The following is an 11,965-nucleotide window of genomic DNA, read 5'->3' as shown; positions in this document are numbered from 1 at the left end:
AGGGGACCAGCAGGCACTGGGGGAGTCCCTGTTCCCCCGAGCACTACCAGGAGTGACCAGGAATAACGGTCACAAGCTGGCAGAGGGCAGGTTTAGGCTAGATATCAGGAGGCGCTACTTCACAGTCAGGGCGGCTAAGATCTGGAACCAGCTTCCAAGAGAAGTGGTGCAGGCTCCTACCCTGGGGGTCTTTAAGAGGAGGCTAGATGAACACCTTTCTGGGGCTGTTTGACCACAGTACTCTTTCTCGCCATGGCAAGGGGTCGGACTTGATGATCTGCTCAGGTCCCTTCAACCCTAGAAACTATGAAGCTATAATCAAGCACCAGAAGCTAGACTTGCTTGCCAGGCCAGGTGTTTGATTTCATAGCAGCCACTCTGGTTTCTGTCAGCAAGGGCATATCTTTCATGGATCCATTTATCGTCCTTAAATGAATTTATCTTCGCTGGCTGAGGTGCCCTCCAACAAGTGAGGACTTCCCCTGTCCTGTTTAGCCACTTGTCATCTTTCACCTTCATGATGCGCCATGCTAGACTTAACCTCAAGGACATACTGGACTACTTATTCCTGAGGCAAAAATCCACTGGGAATGAGGGTGAAAACATCCAGTGGGGGAAGGGTCTGGGGAATGTGTGCCGCCCTTTCTTCTGACACCCCCTACTCGTATCCTTGGTGATGGATGCCTTTCAGCTTGGATGAGAAGAGTAGTATATGTAACCTGCAGGCGCAGGGTCTGTGGCCACCAAAAGAAACACCGTATAAGGATCTTGGAACCTGGGGGGATATAGACAGCACGACGAGTGTTTCTCCATAGCTTGCTTAACACAGCAAAATGATATTTGAGGTATACGCTTTCTTTTCGCATTTGCCAGGTGATTTTCAGGGAAAAGAGAAGAACTATTGAAGACGAGGGCAATACCAGCATAAAATAGTGAATGGTGATAAACTGGTTCTGATAAATTTAGACTGGAAAGTAGATGATTTCTAGTAACTAGAAGATTGGTCTTTCAAACAATGTAGTGGGAGGAAAGAACGTACATTTCTTTTAGATGGAACTCAAGTTACAAGGAAGGATGGTATGAGATGCTAAGGGGATTGTGGGATCAATAATAATTGATTTTGGAATACACATTTAAGTGTTTGTATTCCTCATGTTGGGTCAAGAGGTAAGTCCTTTCTCTGTGCTGTAGCTGTCTCGTAACTGTATGCATCAGGGCTTCTGCTAGCTTCCCCCTTGTGAATGCTTTACAGGTTTCAGGAGCAGGCTTAATTGTGGCTAGTGTTTGGCAGGTCTTGGCCTTCTGGTCAAACTGATTGCCAGATTTGGAATTGGGAAGCAATATTTCCCAGACCAGCTGCCAAGCTGGGGAGAAGGGAGAATTGCCTTCCTCTGTAGTGTGGAGCATGGTCCTGTTCCTAGGACCCTCTCCTCTGTGCACACAATAACAAGATCACTTATCTGCCATTGTAGCAACATGATATTAGTGGTGCTTTTGTCCCACCTGCTTTTTACCTATAGCTTGTTGTATGATAGTTTGGAGGGGTGGGGAGGGTGGTTGGTTTTGTCTTATTTTCATAACATGGCACTTTGTAGCTGGCATATGAGTTGTTGGAGCAGATGATTTTTAGGACACTCTGGATAAATGCTTGCAAATGCAGAGGACGGAACTTGAAAGCCTGAGGCAACCCTTTTATTCCTGTATTTCTGAACTGCCATCACAATCCACAGAATCCAGGATCATCCATGGAAAATTTGAGGTCAATTTTCTGCAGAGTACATGGAGCTTTGTGTCCCCTTTACAGTTTATTTTAAAATGAAATTAAGTTTTACTGTGCCCCCCCTCTAGCTGTTACTTCTCAGAGCACTACTTATTTTTTTAGGACAATACAAAGGTTAATGTTATAAGAAGGGAAAGCACAGGAATTTTTTTGTAAAAACCTATTTATTGAACCTTACTGCCAAAATCATCAATAGTGAAATTAAATTTCACTATTGGTATTATTCATCTCTGTAGTTCCAGAATATCATCTAGACAAGTGCTTTCAGTTGTTGGTCCTTCTTTGTCTAGATACTTTGGTAAAACTCTTCACTGGAGTAAAATCTAGACCTTCCTGTGGGGCCAGAATAGGGCACAGCTCTTTCCCAAACCATTTACAGAACCAGCTACAAGACAAAGTATACCTGGTAGAGAGGATTCAAATGATGCGTATACTGAATGGTACTCTTGATCTGACTGGGTATATGAAACAAAAGTGGGGAAAAAACATACCCTCACTTCCAAGTAACCTTATATTTTCTCCACCTTGCTGAAAGAGCTAACGTTTCACTTTCCAGTATACTGGGAAAATGTTGTGAAGGACAAGCAGAGTTGGTTCAAGCTGAAGTGTAAGAGGACCCTCACTACCAGCAGATGTTAGAAGGAAGGGGAGAGTTAATATCTCTTACTTAAATGTGAACTGTTTTCCTGTTAATTCTATTTTGTCTAAGTACATTCTTTCCCAATCTTTTTTGTTTAGGTGGATGCATGTATCCAGAAAACAACGGTTGTGATGACTATATTGTCCCAAATTCTTCCACTTTGCTACAAGTTACTGAGAAAGGTGAGTTAATGATCCCTGTTGAAGAATGGGGACAAATGCAACCACCCGGGCTGTGTCCAAACATGTGGACATTTGGTTCCCTGGGGACAATTAGTGATGGCACACCTTGTGCTGCCACTAGTTGTCCCCAGGGAATGCCTGTGCCATGCATGCTCTGGCATGTGGCAAGCTACCCCAGGTGGGGTAGGGGAGGCTGGGGTCAGCACTAGGCTGACCCCAGCAGTGTTACCTGGGCCCTGGGGACCTCCAAAGACTGCAGCCATGACAGTCCTGCCACACAGACCCTGACCGGCAGTGGGTGGCATGTGCTGCCGCTCTGTGTGCCACTTTTTTCTGACCCCTGGATATCCAGGGTCAAAAAAACCCATCTGCATTGCTCCCTTGCAGCACAGAACAACTGAATGTGTGGTATGTGGCACAGCAGACATGTATGCCACTTACTGCAGTCGTGCTCATCTGAACTCAGCCCCCAAGTGCTTTTTCTAATATTTTTTTTTCTTGCTACAGCAAAAAGCAGGGAATGGCTATCCGATCTCCTTCCCCATGGAGGGAGAACAGAATTCAAACAAAAATAAATGAAGAGAGTCTGGAAGGGAAGACGAGCCTTTGGAGTCATATCCTTGGAACATCATGTAGCAAATCTGACATTTTTAGAGAGTAAATAATTCTAGCACTTAGGAATGTAGGAATTCCTTATGCAAATCATAAACTTGCTAAGTTTCAAGGCTGCTTTCTTTTGTGAAAGGTAAAATCAGGATAAATGAATTCAAACTGTTGTGACTTTTTCACATCTAATAGATGTCATGGTACTTAACAGTAGTATTTGCAACATCAGTTAGTTTATTTGCTGTGTATTTTTATAGTGTGGGTATGTTTCCTTTTGCTCACCATTAATACTGCTATTTTTGTAAGAAATACTTGTGAATGTCTTAATGAAAGTTTCAACCCAAAGATGCTGCTAATGGACACTTATGCAGAGAAACTAAATGGCTCTAAATATGCTATGTGTAATTAGTACTGTTAAAGTTTGTCAAAGTATCATCTCTGGCCTGTTTCAGTCTATATATTTGCTAAAGCAGCATCAGGAAGATAGTCTGGAAGGTTTTGGCCTAAAGCACTGAGAAATGTTGTTATCTTCATTATGTGGTATTTCTGGAATGAAGACCTATTGTAAAACCTCACACTGTTTCTGCAATACATCTGTCAACTTATATTTACATTAGATAATTGATTTAAATGTCAACAATTCTTGTGTTGTCAATTTGAGTCAATGAAGCATTTATCCTCCACAGAAAATTGCATTTCCAGTGGATTAATACTTTAGTCAAGAATTAATTTTCTTTCTTTTGTAATCTCTTTATCTATAGATAGCAGCCCTTGTGGCTTCCTTTGATTTTATCAAAACTTAATGAATAGAATTTGAAATGCAAGTGAAAATTACTGAAGTTTTAATTTCGAATGTATGCCATATTGAAGTTCCCTAAAGTAGATTTTTACAATGCAACATTTAGAATTCTATTTAAAACTACTTTGGAGTCATATAATGCCCTTTGTGCAGTGATTGGACATCATTTCTACCAAAGCACCCTGTCACCACCTGCGAAAACACATTTAAACAAATGTAGGGAATGTATGCTTACTCTACATACATGGATTGCAGTGACTGTTTGTTGGTCCTGTATTTCAAAACTCGTTGTTTGATTTCATTTCTTACACTTACAGTTTTATTGTACTTGTTTTATTACTTTAAGGGCTGTAGGGTAGCCTGGAGGTTTGAGACCCAAGTACGTTTAATTCTTGCAGGACTACCTGTTACAGTTGCACTCTCTGCAAGTCCTTTGCTGGCGATGGACATTACGTTTAGGAAAGTTTGATTTTTATAGCATTAAAGAAACAATGAAACCCTTTGAGTGACTAAGAATGGGAAAGAGTGGTCTCAATCTGTCTGATCCCTTTTGCTTATAAACCTGGATAGTAGACTTTTGCTGATGGATTAAAGAGATTAAGGAACAAGTTTTATTTACATTGAACCCTCAGAATAAATGCAGAGATGCATCATGGGATTTTTTTTTTTTTAGTTTTTTGTCTTTGTTCAATACTTCAATTTTGTACAAAAGTTATTGAAATGCATTTAAAAAAATAATTCCACTTAAAATTAAAGAAACTGACATTTTCCATTTCTAGCATTAGGTCTGTGCAACTTCTAACTTTTCATGTTAACAAGTGTCACCTCACTTCAATATGGGATATATCAGAAGAAGACTTTTGTACATTACAAATGTTACAGAACGTAAATCAGACATCTGTATGTTCAGGCAGAAATAACTTCAGGAGCTAGAATTAAGACGATGCAACAAGATTCCTTCATATTCCTCCCGTGTCAGAAGTCCCTGAGTTACAATCTTGCTTTCTTCAAATTTTGGCAGTACCACTGCAATGTACCCTTCAGTAGACGGCTAGGAAATAAGAGTAAGATTTGATACAGGAATAAAAGTGAGGAAAAAATAAAAAGCAAACAAAAAATATTTACCTTCTCTTGTAGAATAGCTGGATTATTAAGAAGGTTTTCATTCACTTCCATCAACCGACCTCTTATACAACTGCAAAGAAGTTCAATGTGCTTAGCATACAAAGAGTGTGCTTAGCAAACAGGAGTACAAGAAAGAAGCTACTCACCTATGTATAGTATACTCTTCTCCATCTGAACAAGATATCCTACACAGGGGGGCAAGTGCTGTTAAAAACTGGGCACCCTACAACAGGAAACAAAACTCTGAATTTAAAGGCAATTAAGAAGTACAATTCCTGAATAGCGAAAAAGGCATGGATTTCTTAGGCTCATCTCTTTTACTGGCCCAGCTATGTAGTTGAGATAGTTGGACAAGCTTTTGAATAAAAGACATTCTTACTTGGGTCATATGCTAAACCTAAGATGACTCTGAACTTGATTATAATTTGATTATAATTGATTATGTTTTCTATAGTTTTCCATGTATAGAATCTGATTATTGGAGTGCTGTCTTAAATTCATTCCCCACCACTGCAGTGGGGATGACAGTGGCAGGGGGGAAGCAATGGACACCCTATGTCTATTTCCCCCCCACACCACAACCACATGGCACCCCAGCTTGCAGCGTCAGGCTGTGCCCCCTTCCCCTTCTGCATCCTGTCTCCCCTCCCCTGCTTACCCTGGCTCTGCACCAGTAGGCTTAGTCTCCACTCTAGGCCTGAGCCAGGATTGTTGAGACATGCTTGCAATTTAGTTGAGCCAAACTACACTTCACTGAAGGAATCTGCACTGATTTGAAGGGCCTGTTTTGCTGGTCTTAAAACCTGGTTCTGATCCACTTACTAAGATACTGAAATGAATGTCCACAGGGTTTTGTCCACTGGTTTAAATAAATACACTTGAAATCACACCTCCAGCCTATTCAACTGTGTTGAAAAACCCCTAAGCTGGTGGTTTTCCCAGCATCTCCCAGAAACAGAGGTATGCCAGGCAGGTGGAACAGTTCTGTCTGCCTATTTCTGGGAGGACTGAACCAAGAGAGGCTGGGGCAAGAACAGGTGTTACACCTCAAAAAAGATGAGAGAACTAGAGGAGATCTAGAGAAGAGCAACAAGGATGATTAGTGATATGGAGGGGCTTCTGCATAAGGAAACTAAAGAGGCTAGACCTATTCAGTTTAAAAAGGAGACACTTAAGGGGGGAGGCATTATACTAAATTGTGGAGAGGAAGTAAGTAGGGATTTAATATTTACTCCCTGTCACAACAGAAGAACTAGGGCTCCCAAAACAAAACGTAGTGTGGAATTCATTACCACCGGATGCTGTGGAAGCTGACAGTTCAGCCAGATTCAAAACAGGATTGGACAAATTCTTGGAGGCAAGGGGTGTCAAGCAGCTATTGAGCATGGGAGTTAGGGGTACAGCCTCTGAATTAGAACTTCCTAGACCCTAAATGCTGGAGGCCGCGAGAGGGGAGAAACCCTGTTCACTCTCCCTTTCAGCATCCGCTCTGCCACTGTGTGATACAGGACACTGCGCAAAATGGACCTATGGTCTGAGCTAGTAAGTGGCGGTTCTTATGGTGCTGCTGTCTGCTTTAGGGTCATCAGATCATCCTAATGTAGGCAGGTGCACATGCTCATGCCTCAGTCCTTCCTGGTCTAGCAAGGCACATGGAGCAGTTTCACCTTGCAATGGCAACAACAGTCCTGCTTGCAAGCCAGCTGGACAAGCTGAGGAAGTGCAATAGTAGTTCTCAACCCAGGTGCCATCCCATTAAAGTTACAGAGGAGCACCCTGACTCCAGAAAGGTTAACAACCATTACCCTAAGCTTTTTTTATGCCCTCTTCAAAAGAGCTGTTGCTCTTACCAGTGAGTCTTGACATGTCTGCTAAACAGTCTTTTAATGGTTGATACTATCTGCTTAAAAAATATGCAAAGGCCCCTCTTCAAACTTTGTGTGCATGAGGGAAAATTAACAGTGTTATGTAACCTTGTTCAGAACAATTAAACAACAGGGTGCTTAAAATACCTGCAGTAAACTCCTACACTAATTCTTCTAAGTGCAGTGCCCCTAGCAGCCCTAAAGCAGATGGTTAACAATGGCAGGGAGCATGAGAGATTGCTGCCCTGGAAAAGAACTAGTATTAAAGTGGTAAGGGAGGCACTTCAGAGTTAACTGGAATGTAAACAGGCAAACTGGTCAAAAAGAAAAAAAAAACAAAACGTACCCGCTTTGACTTCCCAGAGACCTTATTTTGAAGTCTGCTACAGTGAGCAGTAACTTGGTAATTAATATTCTTAATAGTTTTTCCCTTTTGAAGAACAGGATGAGATTCTGCTAGAGTGATGACACAGATTCTGCAAGGAAACCATACCAATTATATACTAGCCTTAAGCATCCCTTTAATAATGAGTACATTTTTAACTCTTATACTGAGGCTTTTGTGGCAAGCTGCATTTTCTCACTTCCCAACATAAATTCACCCACAGCCTTCTCACTTAAGCTTGGATAGGCTTAGATGGCCCTTCAGGGTACATCCAGACAAGTGTGCATGTATGCTTCCCCAGGAACAAACAGCAGTGGCACATAGTGATGCTGCTGGTTGTCCCCAGGGAACACCCCTGCATGTGTTTGGCATCTGGCACACAGCAAGTTGCCTGGGTAAGGGAGGCTGGGGTCCTTGGGGCCTCTGCAGTGGCAGCAATCTGGGCACATGGAGCCTGGCTGGCAGCAGTGTGGTTCTGGCCAGCCAAGCTCCAGTTTCTCATGGTGCAAGCTGCAACCACATGCACTGCCCCATTTTTTTCAACCTTTTTGGTTTTTGTTTAGATACCAGGATTTCCTGGTATCTAATTTTGGCTCCACATTGCAAATATGCAGCACAGAGAACCGCTTCACATGCACCACATGCATTCTGCAGCACCTCAAAAGCCTTTGAGACGCCACAAAGTGCATGTGCATGCTCATCTGGATGCGCCCTCAGTGTCTGCCCACAACTCTCCAAGAAATAGGAAACAGCTCCACTTAGTGCAGCAAAACAAACTACGAGATGTTCTAATTTTAAAATTCCAATAGCAAGGCCAAATTCAATTCTCCCAGTCATATGTGCAATTCATTTGAACATCTTGGTTTCATGCTATATCCAAGGTCAGGATAGGACCTGCATAAACTGTTATTTTTGTTACATGAGCCCAAAAAACAAAAAAACTTTTCAGATTCCATAGTAAAAAGGCAACACAGCTGAGCAAATCTTAAACAGAAGCCAAAAAGGAAATCTCCCAGGCTGTTTAATAGTAAACTAGCTCCACAGTTAGTAGTTCCTCAGATGACAGATGATGCTGCTATGAATTATTTCCTTGTTTTAAATGTTAACAGTTTATTTAGAAAGGATGACAGTTTAAGGCCAGCAGCCTCCCAGTTTAAAAAGAAAGAGGCAAACACCAAAATACAATAAAAACAAAGTGGCATTACAAAAATTAAGGCTTTTTTGGACTTGGTATACACTCCTGGTGTGAAATGATACATCAAGGCATAACCATTATCACAAAATGTGCACATACCAATGCAAATCGGGTATATAGATTGAAACCTAAAAGGTACCCAACCCCCTGTATCTACCTTCTTTCCCACAAAACTCTACGTGTACTAAGCAGTCCTGTGTATTATACTAAAGTTGCTAACAACTTCACTTTGATACAGAATTATGCTCATTGAAAAAAAGTATATAACCCTTACACTTTCCAAGACCAAGATTAATCTTGTGTACGCCAGTACAGTAGCACACTTGACTCCCAAAGAAATCCAAAGTGAAGGATGTGTTCATGGCCCAGAGCCATTACTTCAACTTCTAGGGTTGCTGACACTGTTTTCCCAATCTGCCAGCGAAAAGGTCAGTATTTTGAGCGTAGGATTTACATCCATAGCCAGATACCTACTGTTTAATTAAATTACTGGTCTTCCTACCATGCCCTAACCTCTTACTGCTTTCTCCACAAAAGGAAGATGAAGCATAGTGTGTTTTTCCTCTGCTGCTCCAGAGAATGAGGAGGGTGAGCAGCCTTTGCTGGGCAAGCGGAGCTTCTTGGAGGAACAGCCGAGGCTCAAGGCCCTAGTGAGATGAGATCCTAGACTAGAGCCAGGTGTAAGGAGATTCGATTTGGGTCACCTGGACATCATCAGAACCGAGACTTGAAGATAACCGGATGGCTGCTGAAAGAGAACACAACTGAAGACCATTCTTAAAAGTAGTTCAGGGCTACACATAGCATTTTCATATACAAGATGGGACTCTGTGAGCAGTAGAGGGAGCAAAGGGAATTCCCGAGCGATACAAGCTAATGTCATACACTCAAGGTGCTGCTATTACAGAGCTTCCAAGCATGAAAGCAACAATACTGGGAATTAGAGGGGGCCATAAAGAAGGCATCTCTATTTATGCAATGAGTGATTGTATTCTTTCAGTAGTGTTGGTTATAGCTGTGTTGGTTAAGGTTCTCTGGGTAAATGTGATACCTTTTATTAAATTCTTATCTTTTTAGTTAGTTGGTATAATAAAAGATATTATAATCTTTTAAAAGATGGTATAATAAAAGATATTACATTTACCCAAAGAACCTTGTCTGCCTATGTACTCTTTCACACACTTAAATGCACTTTGTAATGTTGGGGTGTCCTGTAACTGAACTGACCTAATGCATGAATCCCACAGAGATGATGAGAGGCCACGTCATAAGGATTTAAACAGGTTCATCTTACTATCTGGACTGAATAAGCTTAAAAAAGAAAACCAGGCAGGAAAAAAGAAAAAGTCCACACACTCCATGTGTCAACAGAAAACACCAAATAGAGTTTGTCTCCTGGCATTGCCAGAAGGCAAACACTAAGATAATTGAAATAGGGCATGCCAAAACAACAAGACTATTGAGGTTATCAGTGTAACGATTGTCAGTGCTGGAGAGAAATGACAGGTCAGCAATAAAATAAGCATCACAGCTAGAGGAGTCCAAAGGCACCAGTGCTGGAGGGATCTATTTAACAGACAGAGAAACCAAAGTCTGAACAACAGCCAAGATGTCCATGAGAGAATCTCCATTTCTCACTGCATGCAGCTAAACATTAAATCAAAATACTATGGGGATTCAGCCTTGACAGCCAGTCTCAAAATAAGGCTGTCTGCTGATACTTCAAATGGCATCCATTTGTGAGAGAAGAGCAGAGATCCAGGATTACAAAGACAGGTTTTTGAAAATAATCATTTTTCAAAGTTTTTTGGCAAGGCAAAAGAAAAAGCCCAGCTAGTACATAAGTCAGTAAAAAAGTTTATTTAACAGATAACTATAGACAGCATGTACATGTGGGATTACATAAGAGGAGAGGATTATAACTTCCTACTGCACTTATTTGCTTCCACTGGCAGGAGTAAATTGAACTAAATACTCTGTCAGACAAGGCAGGGTAATGTGGTACCTTGCAGTTATGAGCTTCTGCAATCTGCTTCATCAGATGCTATGAATGGACTTGCAAAGAGAAGGTAAAAGTTTTCAACTAAAAATAATCACACCTCAAATTAACCTAATTGACTACAATACTGCCACTGTACTAAACAAAGGAATAAGGCAGAGGTTCTCAATCCCTGGGCTGCGGCCCAGCACCAGGCTGTGGCGGGTCAGCTGCCAGTCCGCAGCACAGTTGGCTGCCGGACTGGAAGTGGCTGCAGACCAGCAAACCGCAGCCCCCAAAGCCAGGTAGAGAGGCCACGGCTCCTTCTGTAGGGCCCACCACAGCACAGGGTTTGGCCTACCCCCTGCCCAGGGGGTGGGGATCCTTACCCGTCTGCCAGCTGGAAATTTCAGCGTGATCGGCTGTGACTGCTGGGCTATGACCACTTCCGAGCCACTGTTTGCCAGACTGCAGCATAAAAACTTTGTGAGAACCCCTGGAATAAGATAATTTAAGTACAAAGGTGGGGAAAGGGGAAGGACAAGAGGAAACACTGCTGAGAGAGGCAAAGGTGAGTTGAAGAGATCAAAGGGAATAAACAAAGTAAACCCATTGAGGCATATAGGGGTTATAAAAACTAATCCAGATAATGGATTAAGAATTCAGAGTCTATTGAGACCACACTTAACACCATCCAGTCTGTTGATGATTGTTTGCTACAGTTTCATATAGTAGAAAGCAGGCTTTATTGACAAGCTTCCAGCAAGCCCTGTATCAGCCATCATGTAAGTCACATTTCAACATCACCCATGAAGACAAATTATAAGACATAAGAATCTTTCTTCAGGCAATTTTGCTGTCTGCTGGCTACTCCTGGTCTCTCTTCTCCTACTTCACAGTCTTACAGACTACTTCTTAGCTCTGTCCTTTCTCTCTGCAACCATAACTCTGGAAAAATATTTTTTCTTTGTTCTGCCTCCCAAATAAACAAGGTGTATATTTTATTCCAGGCCATGTTTTATGTGAGAAAATACGATATTTCAGATTTGGAGACTCCTTATGCCTATAAATGAGTGGTTGCAGGATCCTGTAATACCAGGGTACAAACTATATAGGAATGACAGCGTAAGTCATACCAGTGGGTGAGCACCATACCTTCCACTAAAGACAGTACTGAATCAAAGAGTAAAAATCAGAGAATCATAGAATCAATGAGTTGGAAGGGACCTAGACAGATCATCTAGTCTGACCCCCCGCTATGGGCAGGAAGGAGCACTGGGGGTGGAGGGGTCATAAGACCCCAGCCAGGAGCCTATCCAGTCTCCTCTTGAAGATTTCCAGGGAAGGTGAGAGCACCACCTCTCTGGGAAGCCTATTCCAGGCTCTGGCCACCCTTACAGTGAAGTAGTT

The 11,965-nt window shown here is 42.0% G+C and overlaps 2 protein-coding genes and 1 long non-coding RNA gene across 3 annotated transcripts in view; 2 read left to right on the top strand and 1 right to left on the bottom strand.

Moving 5' to 3' along the window:
* CTNNAL1 (catenin alpha like 1) overlaps positions 1–4,130 on the top strand; it is a 125,514-nt gene extending 121,384 nt beyond the window's left edge. Inside the window, 4 exon segments of the mRNA XM_019540136.1 lie at positions 2,519–2,602; positions 3,110–3,129; positions 3,131–3,202; positions 3,204–4,130. Of these exon segments, the coding sequence (XP_019395681.1) occupies positions 2,519–2,602; positions 3,110–3,129; positions 3,131–3,202; positions 3,204–3,267 (240 nt within the window). The 3' untranslated portion in view covers positions 3,268–4,130.
* The window catches only part of FAM206A (family with sequence similarity 206 member A), a 19,969-nt gene continuing 12,079 nt past the window's right edge, over positions 4,076–11,965 (bottom strand). Inside the window, exons 3-6 of the mRNA XM_019540146.1 lie at positions 7,344–7,473; positions 5,279–5,355; positions 5,133–5,202; positions 4,076–5,058 (exon numbers count right to left, since the gene is read on the bottom strand). Coding sequence (XP_019395691.1) covers positions 4,930–5,058; positions 5,133–5,202; positions 5,279–5,355; positions 7,344–7,473 — 406 coding nt within the window. The 3' untranslated portion in view covers positions 4,076–4,929. The remainder of the gene's footprint in view (positions 5,059–5,132; positions 5,203–5,278; positions 5,356–7,343; positions 7,474–11,965) is intronic.
* Positions 5,689–11,965, top strand: part of LOC109313534 — a 14,745-nt gene continuing 8,468 nt past the window's right edge. The window contains exon 1 of the long non-coding RNA XR_002102076.1: positions 5,689–5,842. This is a non-coding gene — a long non-coding RNA (uncharacterized LOC109313534). The remainder of the gene's footprint in view (positions 5,843–11,965) is intronic.

Source organism: Crocodylus porosus, unplaced genomic scaffold, assembly GCF_001723895.1.
Source record: "Crocodylus porosus isolate Cpor-Errol unplaced genomic scaffold, CroPor_comp1, whole genome shotgun sequence".
In the NCBI taxonomy this organism is placed as follows: Eukaryota; Metazoa; Chordata; order Crocodylia; family Crocodylidae; genus Crocodylus; species Crocodylus porosus.
This window is presented reverse-complemented; position numbering and strand designations above follow the sequence as displayed.